The following is a 25580-nucleotide window of genomic DNA, read 5'->3' on the forward strand; positions in this document are numbered from 1 at the left end:
GACATGTACAGCATGTTTAACGTTGAGCAGGATGCTTTGGGCTGAGTAGTAACTGGACACGGCTCGCGCTTTTTTTCCTTCACCAAAGTTTATTCTAGCAACAGACAGGTAAGGGGTGGGGTTAAGGTCCCCAGAGTAAGGCTGCGGACAGCTGCAAAGGGAACCTGTGGGGATGAGGGGAGGAGAAGCAGGAGGAGCAGGATGCACTTGGAGAAGGTGTCCTGTGGGCAGGCGTGACTTCAGCTGCCATAGGCTCCCTGGTGGTTAGTGTCATGGGAGAGGAGGCAAGGGTCACAGCCCCGGGGGCGCCACAGGGCAGGGCAAGTCCAGGTGTGTCGGCCCCTCCTCCAGCCACAGTTGCTGCTCTTCCTCAGTCTTCATCCTAATCAATTTTGGCCCCCAAGAGCAAGAAGTTCTGGAGAGAAAGCAAAAAGGACAGACAAGAAAGGTGATTGAATTACATGGGAGCTTCCCAAAAGGGAGTCCTTTAAAGGGAGAGACAAGTTCTTCCTCGGAAAAGAAAACACGAGGTCAGTCCAAAAACCATGCTCAGAAGCTGTTATAAAAGGCGGCCTGATAAAACACTGTCCTTATCAGGAAATTACTCTCATTTCCTGAGCTGATTTCTGGAAGGCATCGGTGAATATCACTTTCCTCCCAAATTTTTCTCCTAGGAGAACACACGTGGGTGCTGCCCGAGTACATTTCTGAGAATATAGTCCCACATGACCGTGGAGTAAGAGTGTATTATGAACAGTGAAGACATTGCAAACTAGTACTTCTGGGTTATATCATAAAGTGGACTATGATTGTCCCTATCCCCTGCCCCTGGTAAGTTTTTTCCACTATAAGGTGCGGTCAATTTTCCTCCGAGACCATCCCTTGCTATTGTGTGTGAGAAGGCTGGCCAGTGGCCCAGTGGACACTTACCCCACCAGGGAGATTCGGGGCTTGTTAGGTGGCCCCTCAATCCAGAAATGCATCTAATCTGACCCCTTTGCATACACTCCTGCCATACATGGCTAAAGGGCCTGGCACATTGTAGATAATTAACATATTTGACCTGAATTACTAAGAACAGCTATTTCACAGGAAGCCAAGATTCCAGATCATCAAAACCTACCATTTATCTACCAAAATTCAAAAAAAAATTTTCTATGAAAATTAGGTCTAGGAGGTAAGTGGGAGTTAGGGGCTCCCCCTAATATCCACCAACCTTGAAGCAGCCCTCCCAGGAGGTCTTAGAGCTCCCCACTTCTCACTGACCCCACTTCTCACTGACCTTGTGGATTTGGAGGGTCAAGCTGTTGAGGTAGGTGTCCCTTGGCAGAGGGAGTGGGAAACCTTCCTTCAGCTTTGCTGAAAGATAAGCAGAGAGGTGAGCTGGACAGAAAAGACTGGGGAGGTGTAAAGACAAACATTGTATTTGCAGCTGGCCAATGAGAGTGGGCCACTGAAGCCCGTAGGCTGTTGGAGTCAGGGCTGTTTTTTTGAGGGGGGGCAGGAGCGGAATACATAGAGACAAATGCTTTGGAAATGTAGCCTCTTCAGAAGCAGACAGCCGCTTGAGCTTCTATTAGGTCCTTCAAGAGCCTTCCCTCAAACACCACCCAGACTGGCCAGGGCTGAGCCATGCATTGTTTATCCATGTACCCAGGGACTCATCCCTGAGGACCACCATCTCCCCCACGGTCTTTTCCAGGCCAATTTTGCTGCTCTTATCTCTTGGTTGTAAAAGGCAGACGGTGAAGCTAGTTGAAGAGGGCCCTGGCTGGGAGGGTGCCTGCTGGCTTCTCAGGCAGTGAATTCTCGAGTACTACTTCCATCAATGTCACCCAGCAAGTCAGGGACCTAACCTGGCTCAGAACCCAGGTGTGCCGGCTCCAGGTGTTCTCCACCATGCCCGCTGGAATGCTCCTCCCTGAGCCGAACTCCTTGTGCTTTGGGACTCAACTTAGCCCTCACTTCTTAGATCGACCTCTAAGTCAAGTTCAGCGTCTCCTAGCTCCTGTAGCTTCCTCCGATGGTGGCATTCATAAAACATACAGGTCTGCCTTCTCAACAAAATGTGAACTCCATGACGGCAAGGCTCACGGGCTACCAGCACCTCAGCCAGCACAGAGAAGCCGACCCTGACTTGTTGAATCCTACAGAAAGGGTAGAACCCAACCGTTGCCTGGGGCAGTCAGTAGCAGCGATGCTTACCGTTGACAGAGGGGTATATGAAGTAGGTTGCGTAGTGATTTAAGATGGTTTCCATTGACTCCAGCTGGAACAGAGGAGGGGCCAGAACAAAGGGATCAGATCGGACATGAATAAAAACGAGTCCAAGGAAAGAACATCTGTCCCCACCTCTGGTCAACCCGACATGTCATCCCATCTACAAGATAGAGGTTGACTGTGGCTCTCACCACCACAGATGAACTGCTCCTTTTCACAATCCCCCCAAACCCCAAATCTCTGAAATTCGTTCTCCCTAAGTGCACGCAAGTTCATTTTGTGGCAAAACAGGACCTGAACTGTTATGGGGCTATTCGGTGTTTATTCCACTTTGTGTGAATATTTTAAACTTTTGTTGCAGAAATAATGTGTTTGATGATAGAGTGCTGCCCCAGCTCCTGCTGGATGTGTTATATACCGCCTGCTGCATACCCCATATTACCTCAAAAACTCTCAATTCCAAAACCCATCAGTCCTAAGGGCTTTGGATAAGGGATTGTGTACCTGGGCCACTCTTACTATAATAATGAACATATACTGAGAGCTTACTGTGTGAGATATTTTGTCAAGGTGTCTTAATTCATTGCCCCATTTCATATTATAGCCCCCATTCGAGGTAGATGCTATTCCATTTTAGTCAAAGAAAGAGGCTCAGAAAGGTTCAATGATTTGCCCTAGGTCACACAGCAAGTGGCGTGGCTGCTGTTAAGAGTCCAGATCTATCTTCCTGCCAAGCTCATGCTCTTAATGTCCATGTCCTGTCGACTGTTAGCCCCCAGGCAGCGCCCTTCTTGGAGGTTAACTTTCAGGCGTGATGTCCCATTTCCTGCGAGACTGCAGTGCATCTGTCTCTGGGACCTGTTGCTTCTCCTGGAGCCCCATGCAGCCCTGCTTGGAGAAGACATTCAAGAAACGGAAAACAACTCACACTGAAGACACTGACGTTGGAGTGTATCAGTTCCAATTGCAGCTTACTGTAGAGAAGAGAGAAGCACGGTCACCCCAGGTGGTGCCTGGTACTTTTTTGCATGACCCCAGTGGGGTGTGCAGTGCTCATGGGCAAGGGCCTTTCAGGGGCTGGGCTCCCAAGGGTTCCTCTGCAATGTGGAGCTTGTGGGTTTAAGCCTTTAAGCCTGCACTGGCATTTAAGAAGTGACATTCCAAAATCTTAGCTGAGCGTCTTTGATAACTTGAAGAAATTATGATGGTATAAATATTAACTGGAAAAAGTGGAATGTAAAAAGTAATGCACTGTGTGTCTCCAATTATATAACAATATTTTAAAAGACTGGAAGGAAACATGGAACTATTGAGTGATAGTCTCGGTGGTGGCCAGTTATCTCAGTTGGTTAGAGCGTGGTGCTCTGAACAACAAGGTTGCCAGTTCGATCCCCACATGGGCCTCTGTGAGCTGCGCCCTCCACAGCTAGATGGAAACAACTACTTGACTTGGAACTGATGGGTCCTGGAAAAACACACTTAAGTAAATAAAAAGTTAACAACAAAAAAAAAAAAGTGATAGTCTCAATGGGGCAAGGTTATGGATGATTTTGTCTTTTTTATACTTTCCTAATTCCCTTTTTTTTTTCTTGCCATGAGCATAGATTATTTGTATCATATGGGAATAGACAATAAAATTGGAAAAGGGGCACCACAAATGATGCTGGCAGGCTGCTGGCCGCCAGTGGAGTGGAGGGAGGTAGAGTAACTCAAGCCACCTGGATTGTTACTATAAAAGCTGAACCTTATTCCCCCCAATTGCTCCTTCTAACAGGCTTTGCTTTGGGCTGCTGGCCTGGTTCCCTCATTCAGGAATTCTAATTGCCATGGACAGAACTCTGCTCTCTGCTCATGGGGCAGAGGAAGTTGAATCATTCCTTGGTAGAGTCTTGTGTGAGTTCCTCTCAAATCCCTCTCACTTTGCTGTCTCCTCATAATTTAACCCGTCTGTCCTCCCCAATACTGCAGAGACCCCAAGGCAGGTCTATGCATAAACTCAAATTCCGGGACCTCCCAAAGCCCCACATGCTCTACATTAATTTCTCTTTTTAAAGACCTCTTAAGGAGACGTTCATTTGAATGAGGTCAGGGCATTCTACCAGCCAATAGGCCTCTAACCCTGAGGCCGGGGAATTCATTCCTCTGATGAACGCTTTGTACCTGTACCTCAGCAGGGAGCAGCACCGAGTAGGGTGCGACGTGGGGCTCAGGTGGGGGTCAGGACAGAGGACATCGCTGGGGCAAGTCCCAGCCCTGGGAGGCAGTACAGTCCCTGCGGCCCAAAGCCGGAACTCTCTCTGCTGACTCACTGGTTAAATAAATACCTGCCTATTGATTGGGTGTCTGGGCAATGGAGCGGTAAGCAGCGGCTTGGGGGCAGCTTTAATCCTCCATCCAAAAGCTCCACTTTTTGATACAGAAGTAATATTGACCGTTTTCCCTCAATCTTATATAAAACTCTTGCAAACACAGCTTCAAGTCCTACCTTCTCTAACTAGACTGTCGTTCCTAAGGACCCGCTTTGCAGAAGTTTCAGCTCAGGTGAGGAGCTCAAAGTGATAGGGGACCTGAAGGTAACCTCTGCTACCTTGACAACTTTTCTCGGCTTCTGGCTTTTCCTCTGAGGCACTGTCAATATGCCTTTTCCAAAGGAACATGGGATTACAGAATGAGCCCCAGTGGAGACCTCTATTTCCAAGAGGCAACCTCAGCCCTATCAGTGAACCAGACTGGATGCTCTGACCACCCACCCCACTCCCTCTCCTCCCCACCCACCCATGGCCTCTCACCTTCTTGGAGTCAGTGAACCACTGATCCTGCTGGAGCTCACATTAATGGAGGCGGAGATATTGGTTCTCTAGAAAAGCAAAAGGGGATCACCCAGACTCTCAGCCCACATCAGCATCGCGTTGGCTCCCAGTCCCGAAGACGAATCTCCAGAAATGGAAAGCACAGCCAGATGTGGGACATATGGACAAAAAGCAGCTACTCGAAGATGATGGACTGAGAATGCAGGGTGTTGGTGGCTCCACAGCTGACTAAGAAAGGTGAGCTGAGATGTCAGAGGTCTCCATTTCAATGGAAGCATCAAGAAGGGGGAATAAGCCCAAATTAAAGACATAGGGCATTCGAATTGGGAGACCGTCCACCTATAAGCACAACTGAGCTTTGAAGCAGGCAACCCAGGAAAGTTCAGCGAGTCCTTGAGCCCTTGTCAGATACATGATTTGCAAGTGTTTCCTCCCATTCTGTGGGTTGTCTTTGCACGTTTTTGAATGGTGATGTCCTTTGAAGCACAAGTTAATTCTAATGAAGCCCAATTTACCTATTTTTCATTTTGTTGCTTGTGCTTTTGAGTTAATCTAAGAAGGCTTTGATTAGAAGAAGGCTAGGTCATGAAAATTTACTACTACATTTTTTTCTAAGAGTTTTATAGTTTCGCCTCTCACATGTAGATGATCCATTTGGAGTTAATTTTTGTGGATGGTGTAAGGAAGCGGTCTGGTTTCATTCTTTGGCATGTGGATATACAGTTGCCCCAGCACCATTTCTTAAAAGTCTGTTCTTCACATTTAATTGTGTTGTTCCCCTTGTCGAAAATCAATTGACTATAAACATGGGGAATTAATTCTGGTTTCTCAATTCTATTCCATTGATCTGTATATCTATCTTTGCACCAGTACCATACTATCTTGATTGCTATAGCCTAATAGTAAGTTTTGACAGTGTATGATTTAATTAATGATGTCCTCAGGAAGCCTGGCTGGTCAGACCAGAATTGCAAGGCCCATTTATGCCTCCAGTGGAAACAAAGAGCATCTAGCATCTATCAGCTATGTGCTCTCCCAGTCTTTCAGTGGAGAGAGGGGCTTACCCCCATGGCAAGCATGACCCTTTGCTGCCCCAGCCAGGATCAGACTTACCGCCCTGAGTTGGAAGAGTGGCTTGCGGTCAGAGGAGTTGGGCAGGAGGACGAAGACCTGGACGTTCATCACTGGCATGAGGGTTACATTTCCAGGGGTGAAATTCAGGAATGGAGCTGATTCAGGTGACGTCTCAAGCTCTAGCTCCATATTGGGGTACAACTCGTTCAGCTGGGGAGAGAGGACAGACACTCAAGGGAGGGCAGGAAACAGACAGCGGATGCTGAGCTGTATTGGGGAAGGCTAGATGGTGGATTCCCAAGGCTCAAATCTGTAAGGGCCCGAATCCAGCAATAGAAATATCACAGGACGGAGGGAATTGTATTTTTCAGAACTCCCGTCCAACAGAAGGCTGTTGTGATGAAAGGGTACTTGGATAAAGTGTCTGGGATGGATGAGACACTGCAGTGGGCATGTTCCAATAATAATAGATGGTCTCCATACTGCCTTGTATGCTGGCCAACTTGTGTTGACTAGTGTGCAAGTTTGGGGCTGAGCTGAATTGCCTGGTTCAAGAAAGGGGAGGCTGAGTGTTCGTCTCTACTCTGTTCCTGCCACTTTTCAGCTGTGTTCTACATAAATGTCAAGGAGATTCAATTATATGTCTAGTCCCAAATTATTAGCCTGCCCAACATGTCCCATTTGTGCCCTCAAAGGAGCCTATATATTTGTGCTGCTTGAGTGTTATCTCCCATTTGTTCCTCTCAGCAATCAGTGGGGCAGGGACTATTGTTGTCCCTAGCTGACAAATGAGGAAATTGAGGCCCAACAAGATTGAGATCCAAAGATAGAAAACAGCAGACCCAGGATTCAAACGCAGGCAATCTGAATCCAGATCCTGTGTCTTTACGCCACAAGGAGTCATAGGAGGATGAAAACTTTTGACCAAAAAATTAATAACCTTTATCTTTACCCACTGTTTTCATTAGTAAGCTGTTTGTCTGGAGACAGTCTAAGCACTGCTCAGCGATGTCCAAATACAATCTCCACATTTGGTCCAGGTCAAGGGGCTTGCCTTGTCTTCTGTGATGAATGGGCAGAGATCTTACCTGAGGAATCACAGCCTCAAATGATTTGGTATGCAGGTGAATTGGAAAGTCCAGGGGAATCTCCCGCAGGAGAGGCAAGAGGCTACTTGAGATGCAGGACATCAGGGTAGGGAAAGCTGTGGACTCTGAGGTCGGACAGGGTGGGTTCCATTCACTAGTTGACTGATTGTTGACCAATTTCGTTAGGTTCTGTATCTGTGAAATGGGAGTAATATTAATAGCACTTGCTGTACAGGGTGTGCAAGGATTAAACAAGATACTATATAGTAGGTAAAGCACTAAGCGCAGTGCCTGGAACGTAGTAAGTACTTAATAAATGTCTGTGATTGCTATTTATTATTTCTCGGGATTCTCCCCTAAAGGACCAGTGAGGGCTCGAGCACCACCACAGTCTGGATTGAATGTGCTTCTACACATGGCTTTCTCCAGACTCTGTTTCTTACTATGTCTCTTGGTGTCCTTTTCTACCCACCCTTATGACTTGCTGAGTTTTCAGCCTGGGGGACCCTGCCTGCACCAGCCCACAGCCCACCTTCCTTGATCTCTCCTTCCTCAAGATCACCACTCTTTACCGGGGTGGCTCCAATAGCAGTTAACATCGTGTGGACGGTGGAGGTGTACAGCTTAGACCTCCCTGCAAGGGGACCAGGGGAGCGGAGGGCAGCTGGTGGATAGCCTCCCTCCCCTGCCACTGCCTCACATTCGGGTCCCACAAAGTCACGCTCTCCCAGACAGCTCCCAACCCCTGGTAAGCACTGTTGGGGTCATAGAGATGGAGAAGTTTGTCAGATCACTGCCAGGATTCGAGGCGAGAGTGTGAGCAAGAGACTAAAGAGAAAAGGGGGCTGGCCCCCGTCTTCCATTTTTTCCTGTGGCACGACACCTGTGAGGGTCAGACGTATCAGTGTCGATGGGGTGGGGGTGGGGGTGGGGGGATTGGTCATCTTATTGCGAAAAGAGCCCTGAACAAAAGGCTTCTGCTGTTTTATGGACCCAGAGGGACGAGGTGGAGAAGGGGAAGGACCGGGATAGAAAAGTACTGAGTACTGAGTCAGACTGGAGAAAACTGTCTTTGAGGCCCCCAGGAAGGAGTCTCAGCAGAGGCACCTGAATAACGTCTCAGCTAAGATTGCCCCTCCCTCCATTCATAAGGAGGCCTCTGAATGGAGGTGTCTAGGCTAGGAATGCTGATACTCAGCCGGGGCAATGGGGTGGGGGTGTGGGTGGGGGCGGGGCTTGAGTCCTTGACTGCAGCCCCCCCCCCCCCAGAGACTGAGAAGCACTGGCCGTGCCCCACGTCTGGTCTGCCGAGGCCTGCCTGGTAAAGCCTGTGCAATCGCCTATGGGCAAGTCTGAAAGGTCACACTTAGGACTTTAGCCTGGGGCCGACTCCTCCCCTTTCTGCCTCGTGTGTGGCGCTCCTCTAATAGGCAGACTTTGCGCCTGCCTCCCCATCAGCTTGGCTGAGGCGTCCCAGAACGATGCAGCAGCGCCTCTCCTTCCCAATCTGCCTGCCTTCCCTCTCCCTTCGTAGGGATCAGGACTGCATCGCACTCTGAAGGCTCGCACACCTCCTCCTCCTGCGCTCCTGTATCCCTCACAGGTGTTTCCCTAATATAACACTTACAAGTCTAATGCTGCTTTGGCACCTGCTGCTCGGAAGACCTGATATGACACACCAGAGTCTGTCTTACTTTTTAAAGTACTGCTAATAATAGCGAACGTGTAGTGTGTGTGTCAGATACCAAGCTCTTTACCGTTTCTCATGTAATCTCTGTGGATCCACCTGCACAGACAGGGAAACTGAAGCACAGCTTGACTTTGAACTCAGGCTGGGCAGGCTCCAAATGCCACATTGGTCCTCCAGCAGGTCTACAGTCCCACCTGATGCTAATAGTTTCTACTTCATGCAGGTGGCATGAAATTGAAAGAAGCTAATATTTGCAGAAATGCTTAGAACAACATCTAGCACATAGTAAGAAGCATTAAGTGTTAATTAAATAAAATTGGAGGGGGTGGCACTTCAGGGCCTGGCTCAACACGCAGGGGAGTTGTGGAACAGACAGAAGTGAAGAGGGGGTGTACTAGTTTCCTATGACTGCTGTAACAAATTACCTTAATCTTACTGGCTTAAAACAACACAGATTTATTGCCTTACATTTCTGGAGGTCAAGAAGCCTAAACTCAAAACGTTAAGACGGGGCTCCTTCTAGAGCCTTCAAGGGCAAATCTCAATCATTGTCCTTTCTACCTTCTAGAGGCCATTTGCATTCTTTGGCTTGTGGTCCCTCCCTTAAATCACTTCTTGCTTCCCTCCAACTTCTTGCTTCCATGGTCACATTACCTTCTGTCCTTTATCTCCTGCCTTCCTTTTATAAGGGTCCCTATGATTAAAATAGGCCTGTTAATCCAGGATAATCTTGTCATTGAAAGACCCTGAATTTGATCACACCTGCAAAGTCCCTGTTGCCCTGTAAGGTAACGTTTACAGATTTTGGAGACTAGCACATGGACATTTCCGAGAGCCATTCCTCTGTCTACTCTGCGGGCAGGTGGGGCAGGTAGTAATAACAGTATATGTATATGCTACATGCCAGGCACTTGCCAAGCACCTTATACACATCTCACTTAATTCCTATAGCATCTTTATGAGGTAAGGCTATTATTATTCCACTTTAATAGAGGCTCAGAGCGGTTAAGTAATTCTCCCAAGGTTCCCAAGCACATAAGTGATAGAGCCAGGATTCAAGCTCAGGTCTTCTGGACTCCAGACAGATGCACCACATGAGTTCAGAGACCTTGTTTTAGGGTTGCTCTGCAGTGCTGAGTACCACATCTGCCCACTGTGGGCACTGGTCAGGGATGTGGACTGACAGGCAGATTCACTAGACAGGGAGGGTAGGAGCTGACTCTGGGAGGTGGAGCTGATCTCCTGCCAGCCCTCAGCTCCAAGGCCCTGTTCCCACAGCCCCTTACCTTGAAGGGCGTGTCCAGGAATGTAGAGGTCGCCTGGGGAGCTCCCACTAAACTGTAGTCAATGCCAGCAACCTGGTCGATCATCATGGTGACTGTGGAATGGGAACGAAGCAGGTTTGTGAGCAGGGGAGCAAGCTGTACACTGCGCAACTCCAGGGAGCTCCTTGCACGTGGGCCGTAGCTTTTGGAGAATGGAAATGGGCTAGGGCATATCCAGGGTACCTTCAGTCACACAGAGAGTGCTCCATTCATTCATTCATTCATTCATTCATTCATTCATTCATTCATTCATTCATTGACTCATTCATTCAACATTTATTGAGCACCTGCTATATGCCAGGCACAATGCAAGGGACTGATGAAACAGCTAAGTGAAATAATCCAAGTTTCTGCCCCCATGGAACTCACAAGTCCAGAGGAGGAATCAGTCAAATACTCAAGGAAATAAATGTATAACTGCAAGTATGTTAGGTGTTAGGTAGCAGAAGTCCATAGGATGCTGCCAGCCATATAACAGGGGATAAAAGAGGGGTGGCAACCTGACTTGGACAGGGAGTTGGGGAAGGCCTCTCAGAGGAGGTGTTGCTTTGGCTGAGACTGAAGGAAGAGCCGATGTTGGCCAGGTGACGGGGGTGGATGTGGGGGAAGGAATGACATGTGCAAAGACCTTGTAGTGTTATGGAGCACTGTGTATTAGAGGGACTAACAGGGACCAGAGCGCTGGCTGAGTTGGGGAGGGAGACATGATAAAGCTGGAGACGGGTGGGGTGTGAGGGCCAGACCGTGAGGCCATGCCACCCGCAGCTGGGCTCAGTATTCTGAGAGAGGAGTCTTTGATAGATTTTAAGAGGAGAGGGAGACCTGACCTGATGTGTGATTATAAAAGGTCTTTGTGGCAGCCAGAGGGGCAGGGCTGCAAGGGGCCCCAGGCCTACACAGGGAGCTCAGAGCACCCCTGCTTTGTAAAAGCAGCCAGCACACAGCCAACACATGATTCTCCCACGTATTCCCAATCCTCTGCCCACCTTGTGCTTCCAGAATGTTTCTGAGTCCCCACCCTTTATCACCTACTCCCCCACCTTGAGAGAACAGACACCAAAAGAGTTGGTCGTTTCATATCCAACTCCATCTGATGGAGAGATACTCAATGGGGAAAATTCTCCCAGGGTTCTTGAGGGGATTGTGGCTCCAGGGGTACTGGGTGCCATGGCATTTGATGGCACCCAGAGAAATAAGGGGGGCTCCAAACCTGGCAGGGACCGCAGATAGGGCTCCAGGTATGAGTTAGTTGACTTCCTGACCATTTCGCAGATCTGCCGAAAGTGGGTGAGAAAGCCGGGTGAGCCCTTCCTAACCTCTCCTTGGCAATGTCCCTCCCTCCCCCACACCCCTCCAGGAACTGTGGGTTATATCCTCATCTTGTAGGTAGGTGTGTGAGGGGAGGAAGAGTATGGTGAAAGGGGAGAAGCGACCATTACTCCAATCAATACTTGGTCACTGTCCCATTTGGGCTGGCGTCTCACATAGGTGGGCCCAACTTAAGTTCCTAGACTTTTCTGGAACCCACATTAAAAGTGGATGGTGGTCAAGTCAGCACTGCCCTAAGGTCTGCTACCGTCATGGTCCTCTGGACGCTAGGTGGCAAGAAGTGCAGTACATACATGCACATATTAGAGAGCAGAGGGGACAAAGCAGAAGAGCTTCTAGGTGCAGGAGGCACCTCTTGAATCATAGGCTCCACCACCCCATCCCCCAGCTCTTTGCCTCCTTTCCTACTGGAGTTCTGGCCATCTATGAATAAGGGATCTGCAAAGAAGCCATCATACCTGGTCTGGAGGCAATACTAACTACGGCCACCAGAGGACTGCAAAGAAATTCCAGAGGAGGGTTCGCCCCAGAATTACATTCCTCAGTATGCCACCAATTTACTGCTTTGTAATCCAGTGTTCCAGTTTGAGAGATCCCAGAAGCCCCTCATCTTGCAATTTCCTAAATTCAGCTATTCCTGCACTATCTCTGACACTCCAAGGAGTGCATCAATTGCCCAAAGATACATAAAAGGTAAATATTAGAGGTACCTCTCTGCCTCCAAGACCAAGGCTTTTTCCAGAGGTAAGAGATACTGAGGGCCAACCCCCAGTACTGTTCTCGATATGATGCACTTTTGTGGGAAGCGTAGTCTTATTTAAGAAATATTTTTCTATCCTTAAGGTGAGAAAGATATCCTAGGTTTTCTCTTAAAATTTTTAGATTTGTTTTGGCATTTAAATCCTAGACGGCCAGGGGTTGATTTTTGTGTATGGTGTGAGGGAGGGATCCAAAGCCATTTTTCCATATCCTTCTAAGATTATCTGTAACTAGATATCAACCACTTTGTCAGTTTCAAATGCCAGTTTAACATATGAAATCAGACAAACTGGGGAAAGCCCTAAGGTTTGCCTTTGCAGTGAGGAAGGTTTTGCTAAACAAATTCAAATGGCAACATATTGTACTTAAGAGACAAGACTATTTCCAAATATCAAATATGTACATGTCAATGACCCTTAACTACAAATCTGCTTATCCTCTGTTTACCTTTTGGCTCAAGACATTTTTGAGATTGTCTTCAGTTCTTTCATGGAAGAGGTTCAGGATCCAGCTGGAGAAAAGAGTAAAGAGGGTCAGGATCCACTTTATGATGAACTGAGACTCCCAAGAGAAGAACTACCCATGGATCTGACCTTTCCCATGTTATTCTAAGAAGGGACACAGCCAGGTGAATTTAATTCAAGGGTGGGTGACCCATAATATTCTCCTGAATCAGAAATGTAAGTGGGAGTCGCCAGGTAGAGTTGGGGCATAAACTATATATATCTGTGTTTTTTAACTTTTCTAGCATCCTTTTCCTTCCTTAAAACCCATTCTTTCCCCATTTCCAGTCCTGTGGTTCTACCTCCAGGAGGTAGTGGGACTACCTCCAGCTCTAAAGGTGGGTCCTAGACCGTGGCTCAGCAAATAAGAGTTCATAATGATTGGTTCAGGGATGGAAACGTGACCCACATTAACCAATGAGAGCTTTCCTCAGGTCTTACACCCCCCCCACATCCCCCTCCACCCCCGTGCTGAATGGGAAAGGCTGCTCTATCTCGCTGGCTGAGATGCCGGGCACTAAGGGCCAAGGAAGCGTGGAGCTTCTGGTAGCCGTTTTTGCCGCTGCAAGGGTCGAGGACCCTGCCTGAGAAAGAAACACTCAAGAAACAGAGAGATTCCTGGTGACGTTGGTCCAGCACCTGGATGCAGTCACTGATTTGGATACATCTCATGGACTTTTCAGGTATATGTGAGCTGGTGAAGTACATTTTAATGCTTCAGCATCTGAATTGAATTTTTTGTAACTTGCATCTTAAACGAGGCTGGTGAATTTAGAGGTCAGAAGTCTTGAGGACTGTTTGGGGAAGGGGAAAATGGATTGAGGGTAGGAAAGGATAGGAATAGACTGTTTAGAAAAAACGATACACGTGGCTCTTAAACATATATAAAGATGCTCAACATCGTTCACAACAAGATAAACACTAATTCAAACTGAGATACCCTCATCTTTCAGATTGGCAAAAAACTAAATCTTTGCTAATATGCTGTGCTGTGTTGGCGATAGTGGGAGGAAATAGACGATTTCACCCCTTGCTAGTGGGAGTGGAAACTAGCAAACTCCTTGGAGGGCAATTTGTGAGTACATGTTAAAATGACAAAATGCACGTACCATTTTAAGACTTTATCTTATCATTTATTTGCCCAGGTGCAGAATGATATTATGCAAAACGTTATCCTTTGTAGCACTGTTGGTAGTAGTGAAAGACTGGAAGAAAACCCCCCCAAACTAAAAAGGAAAAAAAGTCTATCAATAGAGGACTAATTATATACATTTTAGTGTCTCCATATCATGGAGTACTTTGAAAAAGAAGCTCTTGTGTTCTGGCATAGAAGGGCTTACACATACATTGTTAAGTAAGAAAAGCTTGCGACATAATACTCCATATAGCATACTACCATTGGTGAAAAAAAAAGAATACAATTTCTAAGTGTGCAGGCATAGACTCTCAGGAATGAGATGTTAGATGCTGTTAACATTGATTGCTCTGGCAACATTGGGAGCTCTGGTCAGGGAACCAGAGTGGAGAGATATTTTTTCGTTCTGTACCCTTTGCACTTTTTGAATTTTGAACCATGCAAATGAATTACCTATTCATTTTTTTTTTTTTAATTTTAAGGTATAAGAAGGGGAGTAAGGCCTATTCTTTATACCCCCAAAACTATGTAAAACAATTTACCTGGCAGCTTAGCAGTTAGTCATTCACTCACTCATTCATTCAACAAACATGTACTGAGCCCCTCCTACCTGCTAAGGACGAGTTACTTGTGGAGGAATATTGCTGAATAACCTGATGCAGCTCATGGTGTAACCCACTTGAGGTAAAGCTGCCCACTGAGAGCCACTTCCAACTATAGAGACTAGCCCATGAATATCATGGTCCAGAATATCAGAGCTTCTCATACTGTTCTCACCTGGGCGTGAGGGTGAGAGGTTGTGGCAAATAAGTGAACTACATTAATGGAATCACTTCCGGTAAAATTGTTTCTCCCATAAAGTTTTCTTTACCATTCGATCCTTGCTGATTGAATAAGTGGTACATATTAGAAATTTCTGTGCATTTAAATTCATACAGAAACATCAGACACAAGTGTTTCCTGGGTTCTGCAGAAAGAACCCAGGGGGCGGGTATAACATCTATAGATTCAGCTCTCAAGACTTCTTGCTGTCTGGCTTCTGGTTGGGCTAATAATGAGGGGCACAGGCAGGAAAGAGAAAGGAGTTGGGGTATTTACACCCAGGTCCCTCTCTGCCTGCAATACCCCTATACTCCTGTCTCAGGGCCCCTTCTCCAAGGTTCCAGCTCTTTCTAGACTCTGGTAACACCCTTCCCTTCCCTCTCAACTTCAGCCCTAGGGGTGGTAATAGCTCCCTGCTTTCATTAGTCTCTATTTTTCCCTTCATTAGATTCTCATCAGTTAAGCCTTTTGAGTTGCCCTCTGTTTCCTGCCAGGACCTGAGTGATGCAATGCCAACCAAAACAGACTGGGAAGGCAGTCACCCTGGAGACTGCCGTCCTTCATTCAAAATTCTACCAGGCAAGTTACTTTGGGGTGTTGGATTGCCATTTAAGACAATCTTGCCCAGGAGTCAGCAAACTTTTTCTTAAAGGGCCAGATAGTAAATATTTTTGGCTTTGGCATTGCATACTATATGGTCTCTGTTGCAACAACTTAACTCTGTGGATATAGTGCTAAAGCAGCTATAGACAAATGTAAATCAATGAGTTTGGCTGTGTTCCAATGAAACTTTATTTACACAAACAGGTGGCAGACTGGATTAGGCCCAGAGGTCTTAGTTCACTGACCTCTGATCTTGATGAATCTTAATCTTGTTCTTCTGCCCTGTCAGGGACATCACCTGGGTGAGCTAGATGCTGAGGCAGTCCTGACAACCTCCAGCAAGAGTACGGGGTGACTTACCTTAAGCTTCCGGAAATGTGAACGCTGACATGGCCAATGGAGTTGCTGCAGTGGCCTACGGAGACAGTGGGTCGTCCAGAGTTGTCCTTGCCCAAGTTCAGAGAAATGGAGATGGAAATGCCATCCGCATTTACATCAAATGAACCCTCTAGGGTGCTGTTTGGGAGAAATGAGAACCAAATGGTGGATAATTGGTCACCTCCCGGAAGAGGAGCCAGAAGAATGCAGATCTAGGTTTGTCTCCTAGTTCCCCACTAACAAGCTGTGTGTCCTGTCTGAGCCTTAGTAACCTAAAAACAAAAAGGCCTTTCAAGGTGAGAGACAATAAGCATTTGTTTGAGATTAATAAAAATAGCTATTCAGGAATCATTGATTCAGGCAGAAACCCAAATAATGTTCTGATTTGGAGACAAAGGCAATGGTATTTATAAGAAAGGGAAGGGGAACATATTACATTAGTAGAAGGAAGGCATTTCTATTGGTGAAAATAACATAACATAGTGACATTAATTCTAAATAACATTTAAAATTTTCAGTCCAGTAGCCTTCAGTCTAGTAGTCATAATATCTGCTTTCTCATTCTCTTTGCAAGCAGTTCTTTGGGGGCACCAGGTGCTTTAGGTCCAGTCCAAAGGTTATTTTGCCCTGTTTTAACCTTTCAAAGGTTTGAGGCTTAAGACGTGCAAGGCAGTTCCTCTGGCATGGCAGCTCCAACTCCATTTTAAAGTGACTCAATTTATATTATTTTGACAGCTTCAACTTATCATTAAGACAGCCAGTGTTTACTGAGGATTTGCTATGTGCCAGGCATACTGCTAAATGCCTTACATATGTTATTTAATCCACAGCTGCATTTGAGGTGGGTTATTAACCCCATTTTATAGTGAAACTGAGGCTTAGTAATAGTCAGATCTGGGTCCTTTATAGATTGGACATTTAAGAACCCAGAAATGGAAGTCCAATGCCCTTGCCCAAAGCTGAGAGACGTTCTAACCCAAGGACTACTTACATGAAAGCCTTTTTCACTTTCCAGTATCCGCTGAGAGACACATAGATATTAGACAGGGAGGCGCTGACACCCTGCCCTGGATGTAGACTCAGATCTGAGTTCCGGAGTTTGAAGCTACTGATCCTCAAGCTGGGGAAGGAAGGCAGACTATCAAACCCAGAAAAACTAGGGGCCCATCAGTCCTCTGAATGAGTCCCCAGAGTTCCCTCCAGCCTCTCACATTCTCTTTCAAATTTGTTGATTTAAACCACAAAGGACAATCAAATAATTGCATTCACATCCTTCAAGGTCTGCACAGGCTCTCCCTCCTCCAGGAAGCCTTCCCCATCCTTCAAGACCAAAGACTTTCCCCTCTCCTTGGACACCCACCCCCATTAGGGCTCCTATCTGTTTTACTCACTGTGCCCTCCCTACCTCGAGGACCCTGTAAGCTGGCTTTGCCCACAGCTGGGGCCTGGGCTCCTCCACGATGCAGCTTCCCCTCGCTGCCCCCCACACTTCAAATATAAATAAGGGTTCAGGATTTAGATCTGAGATCACCCGCTGGTGATCTGTGGGCCATATATCCTGATCGATATGCTATAGATATGCTTTTCCTTTAGTGTTCTTAAAAATTTGAATCAGTTGCCAACATTTTAAAATTGGGAAATTTTATACTAAAAACATGAGGGAAAAATCCCTAGATTTCTGGCTTCTCTTGAAAAAAAGCAAAAGGCAGCGTTCATATTTCCGTACAGCATCAATCAACTGCGGGTGAGTAGCAGTTTCCCCCATTTAAATGGGGCAAGTTCTCTCCAGGTAAACATCACACCCCTCGTTTGCCTATTTGCTCCCGGATTCATTCCCTTTCCTTCTTTTGCTCTGACCTATCCGTACCTATGTTGGATGGAACTGACCTCTGAAAACTACATTTCCCAGGATCCTTTGCAACCAGCTTCTAGTTAGGATTGGTCAATGGAAAGCACTGTGGGGGGAAATGAGAGGATAGGATAAGGGGAGAAGACAGGATATTTCTTCTCCTTTTCTCTCTGACTAGAATTGTGTCTTTGGTAGTGGTTACATGTCCACATTAGGACCAGCTCCTGCCAGACAACCCCTTTCTTCATGATGTTAGCACCTACCTAGAGGCCCTGGCTCCTGTGCTTTGTTGATACCTTCTCCTCTCGTTGTCTCTCTAGCTCTAAGGATGTTAGTGATTTTTTGTTGTTGCTAATTTCTGGGTTGCTTCACCAATCCCTATGTGGATTTTCAGCTCTTCTCCCACCTTTGAAGAAAGTTCCCTATGTTAAATTCCCTCCATTGAAGTTCCTGTGGTGAGTTCTGCTTTCCCAGCTGGTCCCTGATAGAGTCCCCCTGCCTAGTACACTTGTCTGCATCACCCACTCCCCAGTGGCCATTTGAGTTTGTGGCTCTTGTCAGATCAACACTTATTAGTTCCCTCATCGAACATTCATTGAGATCCTATTCTGTCTGACCTGGTGCCGGGCACAGAGGCCAAAGAAATTCAAACCTCAGTCCCTGAGTTTTACCTTTTACAAGGAAGGGTAAAGCTCACAGCTGGTGACAGAGCTGGGATGTGTTAACAGACCACAATGACCTGTATGGAACCCAGGTGCAAGGAGTGCTCTAGAGCTGTGGGAAAGGGCACTGCCCCCCTAAGTGGCATGGCCTAGGTAGATAGAGTGTGTGTGTTTGTGTACAAATGTAAAACAGTTCCTCTTTGTCTGCTGTCTTCAGGAAATTCTCTCCAGAGACTTGGGGAGGATCCAAGAGGCAGCCCTTTCTACCAGTGATGGATAAATGATCCCCAAGTGCCTATTCTGGACACTGAGGAAGCTGGGGAAGGAAAATCCATGCAACCAAGGAATGGATCAAAAAAAGAGTAAGGGGTGAGGACTCTAAGACTGAATATGTGAAAGCTGGAAGGAGATTAAGGTCAGCTAATTCTTATGGGGAGGGAGATGAGGAAGCAGGCTTGCTCACCAGGGACCAGGAGGCACTCTGCTTTATTCCTCACTGTGGATATGTGTCGATGCCATCCTCAAGAGATAGTAGGCAAAAAAAAATGTGAATAGATTCCAGAAAGACTTAAAGTCCTTGATTACAGACTGCTAACAGGCTCTGGAGGGATGGATGGGATATCTCAAACAGGTCCCTAATCTGGGAAATCAGGAGAGTATCTAGGAGCTTCTGGCAGAGCAAAAATCCAGGGCCAGTCTCTGTTGGCTGAGGAATGGTTTCTAAGGGTCTCCCTCCCATCCTGATGACTCAGGTAACACATAGCCTGTTCCAGAGGCCCCACAAGAACAGACCATGGTCCCTTGGCTTTTAGTCCAAGTGATGATCCCATGTTTACCCACCTTCTCCAATACTTCAGACCCCCACTTCTTCCTCCACTGCTCCTGTGGAGAATACAGACCTCACCTCTTAAACTCATAGCTCACACTTCCCATCCAACCGATTTTGAAGCTTCCTGAGAAATCAGGCATCCTGATGGTAGACAGCTCATTCTTCAGGATGGCTATTCCATATTCGCGGGCTGGGGACAAATAGGAGTCAGCTCAGTCAGTGGGAGGGGGCTAAGCGTAGCAGTTGAGTGGCCAGGTGTTGGAACCACAAGGACTGGGGTCAAATGCAGGATTTGCCATTTCCTATTGGTGGAATCCCAAGGAAGCCCTTTAAATTCCCTGAGCCTCAGTTCTCCCACATGTAAATGGTAATAATAATACCAACCTGAGCCTGAGAATGTAATGAGATCACAAACTAAAGTGCCAGGTAAATGACAATCATTGTTATTTATTCATTCGACCAGATCATGGAAGCAATGATGGAATACAGTGGGACTTCTGAAGAATCATTTACTGCAGTGTGGTCAAACCTTAGGGGTTTTCGCTATTACCTGGGCCATAAGTCAGCAATGCAGATTCCCAGGCCCAACTTCGGTCAATCTTGGGTGGATCTCCGGAATCTATATTTTTTCTCCTCTCCCCCCCACCACTCCGGTTCAAGCCATTGTTTCTTAGTCTAGTTGTATAGAATACAGCTCCCTGGCCCATGCCGGTATTATGAGCCTTGCACTCTCCCCAGCTGAGGCAGTCGGTCACCGGTTGTCTGTGGGCCGCTCATGGGCTGCTGGCCATTCACGCTGGCCACCAGCTGCTCACGGCAGCACACAGTAGCCTGCGGTGGCCCACAACAGCCCACGATAGCCCACAGCAGCACACGATGTCCTCTGGCTGCTCATGGCAGCCCAGCTCCAGGGAGAGATGTTGTTCACAATCTTAGCTGTAGAGGGCGCAGCTCACTGGCCCATGTGGGAATTGACACAGATGGCGACCTGAGCATTAGGAGCATGGCGCTCCAACCACCTGAGCCACCAGCTGCCCCTGGAATCTGCATTTTAACATGTGTCCCAGCAATTCTGATATGGGTGGTCCATCCACAGACCACCCTGGGGATGATGCTGATCTAGTCCTATCCTTAGCCTCTGATATTCAAGATGAGGAAGATGAAGCCCAGAGAGTGACATATCCAATGTTTCTAAGTCAGGCAGGGGCAGAACCCAAGCCTATGATTTTTTGTCCTGGTTACAGCACTCTGGTGGGCAATAGTGGGCACCAGAGGAATGAGCAAGCCCCCTTACCATATGTCAGGCCATGTCTGGTGATCCTAGCCACGAACCCAGGATTAGATGCTCCTTCTCCAAGCCTGGAGACCTCTGCCAGCAGCAGTAGGGCCATTACCACACAGTATGGTCTGGCCCTCATCCTGTCCTCAGCTTCTTCCTGCGCAGAGGTTGGTCAGAGTCTCTTTGTAGGAGCCTCCCTTACTGAAGGTGGCAGCAGAGGCTGAGGTGCTTATAAAGCCAGGGGCCAGATGAGGAACTGAGCCAGCTGAGAGGGTGGAGAAAGTTCCAAGCTTTGGGGCAGCCCATTTCAGCAACTTGAGATGGGAGGACGTTGCTTGTGAAACCGTTTGTGGTTTAGTTGTGGCGAGGGTGGCAGAAGTGGTGCTATAATCTCCAATCTCTTCCTCTTCCAAGTATTGCTGCTCAGTGCTGCTAGAGGAGCCTTGCACCCTCTAGCTGAACACCCTCCATTCATTCCGTTATCTATAAACTGAAACCTGAACACACAGCTCAGCAGTGAAGGCCATCACAGCTTGGCTGCAATGCACCTCTCCATACGGACTTTCTACGGCCCCACCTGCCGAGCCTTCACTCTGGCTCTGCTGGAATCCTCTGTTCTCCACTTAAATGATGCAAGATCATCTCAAGTCAGTCCACAAATAAGACCAGTGTATACTGCAGCTCTAGGTTTCAGACACTTTTGGATTTTCTCTTGCTTACATTGTATTTTGAATCAACTTTATTAAGGTAAAATTTATATGCAATAAAATGTACTCATTTTAAGTGTACAGTTCAATGAGTCTTGACACATGTCAACACCTGTGTAACCACCATAATTAAGATAAAAAACATTTCTACCACCCCAAGAAGTTCTCTCATGCCTCTTCCCAATCTCCTTCCTCACCTTCTATCCCAGAAAATTACGGATCTGTTTTCTGTTACCATCGATTCATTTAGCCTGTTCTAGAACTTCATATAAAAGGAACCATCCAGGATGCATGCTTTTCTGACTGGCTTCTTTCAGGCAGCATTATGTTGTGAGACTAATCCATGTTGTTTTGTGCATCAACAATCCATTCCTTTTTGTTACAGAGTAGTATTTCACACATTAGCGAAAACAATTATTTTATTTTAAATTTTATTCAAATAGGAAATACATTCATCATTCAAAAATCAATCCATCCATCCATCAATCAATCATAAGATACACAGTGAAAAATCTCACGCTCATCCCTCTTTTGCATCGTCCCAGTTCCCATCTCCTCCCCATCAAATCAACATAAAATTCCACTGTTGTAGGAGACATAGAAGGTCCTTTGAGAGCTTATATTCTAGGGCTTATGAGAGCACAGAGAGGGAGCAGGTAAGACAGTATTGGTGCTTGAGCTTGGTTTTGGAGTATGTGTAGGAGTTAGTTGGGCAAACAGAGAGAAGTTATCCTAGGCAGAGAGAACAACACAAGTCAAGGCATGAAAGCCTGAAAGAGCACTGCACATTCCAGAAGGTGCAAAGAATTGTGGGAGAGTAAAGGGTGAGGGGTGTGAATGGACAGAGTGATGTAAGAGGAGGCACAAAGGTAGGCAGGAATCTCCTCTTGAGAAGCCTTGTTATCCAGTCCTTGCTGAAGTGTGAACATGGAATAGTTTTCATTTTCCAGTAATTGATATTCCCTATGCTGTCTTAAATTCTTCATTTTCCCTGATAGGGGGCTCTCTTCACGACATCTCAGTTCTGATTCCATCACTTTTCAGCCATGTTTGGTTTAATTCAAGATTTGGTCCTGTCCATGTAAAATTTCAATCTCATATTCTACTTGATCTTTTCCCTCTACCCCCATGCAGGCTTCCATTGCTCTCATGGCTCGGAGCAAGCGTGTGCGTGTGTGCGTGAAGGGATGGTCTTCTCTTTCACTCACCCCTTCCTCTTCCTTGTTCTGTTTCTGGTGCCGGTGGGGTTTGGTATCCTCTTTGTTTATCTCAGGGGTGGTGAGGAGACCTTTGCTGAGAGTCATTACCACTGACCAAGCTTGATGTCTGTCAGCTCAGGGTGGCTAAACAGAGACCCCCTCAGTTCTAAGCAACTCTAGGCAAAGATCAGTCCTTGGGAGAATCATCCTCTTCCTGCAGCCCCCAATTTCATGGCCTCAACCCTAGGCCTGTGGCCAGGACTGAGTCGTTTTCCACCCCTTGGGAAGATGGGATCTCAGAGAGGTGGTCCTTACCTCTTTTCTGTTTGCCCATAGCACCTTTGCATCCCTCACCAATGTTCTTTTTGCCTGCTCTTGGTCACCAGGGTCATTCAGCAAGACCTGGGCTCAGCTGATAGCCAATTAGAAAATTAGATGTCAGTCTGCTTGGTGCAGAGCCCCTGCATTTTTAGGAGCAGTTCTCTTGGGGGCCCTTCTGCCTTGGCTTTGTTTAGGGGAAGCAACCAGTTGAGAATGCGTTCCCCTATCCCATAGGATGGTGTGGGGAAGGGATAACTGAGAGTCATTCTTTACAACTTCCAGGAAATAATTTAATCCGGGGAGTGGTTAGGAGGTTCAACAGCAGTTGGAGGATGGAGCAGATGCATGAAGGATGCCATAACGTTGGGTACCAGAATGATTTAGAGGAGAGAACATACTGCCTGTTTTGGTGTGCTAGGGCTGCCACACAGGGTACCACAAGCTGGGTGGCTTCAATAACATAAATTTACTTTCTCACACTTCCGGATGGTATATGTCTGAGATTGAGGTGTTGGCGGCATTGACTCCTCAGGGAGAATCTGTTACTGTCCTCTTCCCTCGCTTCTGGTGGTTTCCTGGCAGTCTTTGGCATTCCTTGGCTTGTAAATGCATCACCCCGAATTCTGCCTTCATTTTCACATGTCATTCTCCTTGTGTGTGTGTCGGTCCCCAACTTTCCCCTTTTTATTAGGACACTAGTCATATTGAATTAGAGGCCCACCCTAATGACCCATCTTAACTACTTATATCGATAACAACCCTATTTCCAAATAAAGTCACATTCTGAGGTACTGGTGGCTAGGACTTCAATATATGAATTTTTTTGAAGGGGTGCACAATTCAACCCATAACAGTGTCTCATCAGCTGTTAGGAGCGAGGATGGCAGTTAAAGTCAGGACAATTTGAATCAAGGTCCTGTATGACTATTTCTTCATGAGCCTGTATCCCATCCCCCAAATGGGCATAATACTACCGACCTTGTAAGGTTCTTATAGGGGTAAATAAGATAACACTTGGGGATGCACTGAGTGCCCAGGCTGGGCAGTGAGGGCATCTGCATTGGGATGTCGTCCCCCCGGGCTGGCTTCTTGAGATATCAGGTCTTGTTGAAAATGTGGAACCAGCAGTAGAGAAACTCTCCTAATTGCATCTTTTGCTTTTTTTTTTTTTTAGTCAAAACTTGAGGTCAGGGATAGGAAATTGAAAACTTATGCTTCAGCACTCAAAAGCTCTGGGCTTAAAACGTGCCTTCGAGCTATTTTTACAGGCCACGGTCTTCTTCATTGGATCCCGCAGGGCGTCTCACACATGTCTGATAATGTTCCCTGGGATTGGTCTCCTCCCTGCCCTCCACCCAAACCACTCTTCCCCTAAGGACAGGGAGCTCACTCCAACCTGTGAACACCCATTGGTGGCCTGGCCGTGGCAGTTTTTCTTCTCCCTCTTGGTGGGACAACTTGACTTCTGTCTTGGGTCCACCCCAGGTCTGCATAGATCTTGACCTGCAGCGGGGTGTTGTGCCTGTCACTGGTCCTTTGTCCGAGCTCAATTCCACTTACCTGCTTCTTCCAGGATTGGGCTGAAGCCCCAGCTTACCTGATTAGAAAATGTCTTCACAGGCAATATGTGTACATGAAAGAAGTGGTACAAATGGTACAGAGGGGTGAAAACACAGTGGTACCTCGGTTTTCAAACGTAATCCATTCCAGAAGACTGTTCGAGTTCTGACACATGCGAAAACCGAGGTGTGATTTCCCCTAGAAAGTAATGCAACATGGATTAATCCGTTCCAGACCTTTAAAATCAACCCCTAAAACAGCATGAATTGTACTATCTAATGATATCATAGATCCATAAAATGATACACAATGAAATGGGGATGGAAATTTGCATACTATAATTCAACTTACACAAGAACGTTAACTTTTTATGTTTTGGTAGCTAAACTAAAATCTAGTGAAATATTATCAATTGAGGAATTCCAGTGAAAGCGGTATAGGAGACTTTTGTTCTATTTTTGCAACTTTCCTGTGAATTTTAAGTTATTTCAAAAGAAAAAGCTACCAAAACATAAAGTTATACATTAATTGACATTCTACAATAAGGAAAAGTGTTTCCTTCTTATTTACTTACTTATCTATTAATATCATGTTATTCAGTTGTTATAATTCATTAATATAATGATTTATTTTGATGCTCAAATTGTCCTAGGTTTGCTCAGTGGGTCAAGATATGGATAGTAGGTGTGCCCATTGCATTAAAAAAGACAGTATGTAACTCTTGATAAGATGCTAATAGAAGTACACAGAAACACGGATGAGTATTTTTTTGCTCACAAACTCAAATCTGAATCTGACCAGCCTCTAAATCTTATCAATAGTTTACAAAAAATACAGGGGAAGGGAAATATTTTCAATAACCCCTTTTGGACACAGTTAGGAAAATGAAAAATGTCGGAAATTCTACATGACATATGATCTGATTTCTTCAACCAAAAAACGGCAAAGAAAAAAAGTAGGTATAGGGGACATTTAGAACTTTAAGAAAGCTTTGCAGATGTAATTAAGATAAGAATCAAGATCCTGGTACAAACCAACAGAGTAGGAAAAAACATTTATGAGACAATCAGTGAAATGCAAACACTGAGTGGATATTTTGATAGCATTGAGAGTGAATTAGTATTACATTTTAAGATGTAATAATAGTATTTTGGTTATGTAAACAATTTCTTACTTTTAGATACCTATACTGAACTGCTCATAGATGAATGTCCAGGCTGTCCAGGGTCTTCTTTAAACTAATCCAGTGGCAGGAGGGGGGAGTGGGCAGGGGTTAGATGAAATGAGAGTGGCTGTAAGTTAGTTGCACCCATTGGAGTTTATTATAAAATTCTCTCTACTCAATACTTCTTGAAATTTTTCATAATAAAAAATATATTTTTTAAAGTTTCCCAGCTGCTCAAATTTTGGTTTATAGCTTGTATAAGTCAGTCTCAAC

The 25580-nt window shown here is 46.2% G+C and overlaps 2 protein-coding genes across 2 annotated transcripts; both read right to left on the minus strand.

Annotated features, from left to right (window-relative positions):
- Positions 1-71: 71 nt before the first annotated feature.
- Positions 72-7384, minus strand: LOC109457389 (lipopolysaccharide-binding protein). The gene is made up of 7 exons (XM_074317459.1): positions 7193-7384; positions 6144-6314; positions 5010-5077; positions 3149-3194; positions 2206-2269; positions 1283-1359; positions 72-415 (listed from the first exon to the last, which is right to left on the minus strand). The coding sequence occupies exons 1-7, from the start codon at positions 7292-7294 to the stop codon at positions 383-385; spliced, it is 561 nt and encodes a 186-aa protein (XP_074173560.1). The 5' UTR covers positions 7295-7384; the 3' UTR covers positions 72-382.
- Positions 7385-7977: 593 nt separating this feature from the next.
- On the minus strand, positions 7978-20604 carry LOC141568063 (lipopolysaccharide-binding protein-like). The gene is made up of 8 exons (XM_074317342.1): positions 20371-20604; positions 19152-19266; positions 16728-16856; positions 15719-15874; positions 12743-12806; positions 11418-11481; positions 10169-10260; positions 7978-8061 (listed from the first exon to the last, which is right to left on the minus strand). The coding sequence occupies exons 1-8, from the start codon at positions 20492-20494 to the stop codon at positions 7978-7980; spliced, it is 828 nt and encodes a 275-aa protein (XP_074173443.1). The 5' UTR covers positions 20495-20604.
- Between the last annotated feature and the right edge of the window lie 4976 nt (positions 20605-25580).

The sequence above is a fragment of the Rhinolophus sinicus genome, linkage group LG13, assembly GCF_036562045.2.
Source record: "Rhinolophus sinicus isolate RSC01 linkage group LG13, ASM3656204v1, whole genome shotgun sequence".
NCBI lineage: Eukaryota > Metazoa > Chordata > Mammalia > Chiroptera > Rhinolophidae > Rhinolophus > Rhinolophus sinicus.